General features: G+C 46.6%; 1 protein-coding gene across 1 annotated transcript in view; it reads right to left on the bottom strand.

Moving 5' to 3' along the window:
• Position 1: 1 nt before the first annotated feature.
• Positions 2–669, bottom strand: part of LOC119591191 (splicing factor 3B subunit 2-like) — a gene marked incomplete in the record, with an annotated part of 8,760 nt that continues 8,092 nt past the window's right edge. The window contains 1 exon segment of the mRNA XM_037939903.1: positions 2–669. Within this exon segment, the coding sequence (XP_037795831.1) occupies positions 166–669 (504 nt within the window).

Raw genomic sequence — 669 nt, 5'->3', positions numbered from 1 at the left:
TTCTTAGTTATGTGGCTTCCTCAGTAAGTCGACTTTACAATGGAAGGATAAGCATAAAAAAATCTGGCAATTGTTCTACATACAAAACAAAGTCATTTTCTGAACTAGACTTTTCATATTAACAACAATCTTTTCATGAGCCACAGAAATATCTCTGAATCCAACTTAGAACTTGAAGTCCTTGTACTTCTTGGCTGGCTTAGCTTGATCTTGTTGCTGCTTCCTCCTCTTATTCCGTTGCTTTGCCGCATGTTCAGCCACCATATCTGAGAAGTCTTCCTCTTCCCCCTTCTGCTGTTCCCTGAGAGTAGCTTCATAACGCGCAGCCATGGCATCGGTGTCCACCAAATCCAATTCTGAAGGATCGAGGGCCACCTCAACTCCCTGTGGTGCTGAACGAGCTGCTGCCCCACCCACACCTGCTGCTCCCAAGTCGTAAGTGTGTGTTGAGCCCATCATAGCTCGCCCCATGGTCTCTGTGCGCTTCTCTGGGAGGATAGTGTATAATGCTGGAGTGTCGCCACCTTCCATTTCTGTTTCCATGCGCTTCTTTCTCAATTCAATCATGTCTGGTGTCTCCAAGCCAGCTGGTAAAGAGCTAATGCCTGAAGGAGTGACTAGACCAGTTTCTCCAGGAGTTACTAACCCACTGACATCCTCATCGGATTC

This window comes from Penaeus monodon, chromosome 28, assembly GCF_015228065.2.
Source record: "Penaeus monodon isolate SGIC_2016 chromosome 28, NSTDA_Pmon_1, whole genome shotgun sequence".
NCBI classification, from domain to species: Eukaryota; Metazoa; Arthropoda; class Malacostraca; order Decapoda; family Penaeidae; genus Penaeus; species Penaeus monodon.
This window is presented reverse-complemented; position numbering and strand designations above follow the sequence as displayed.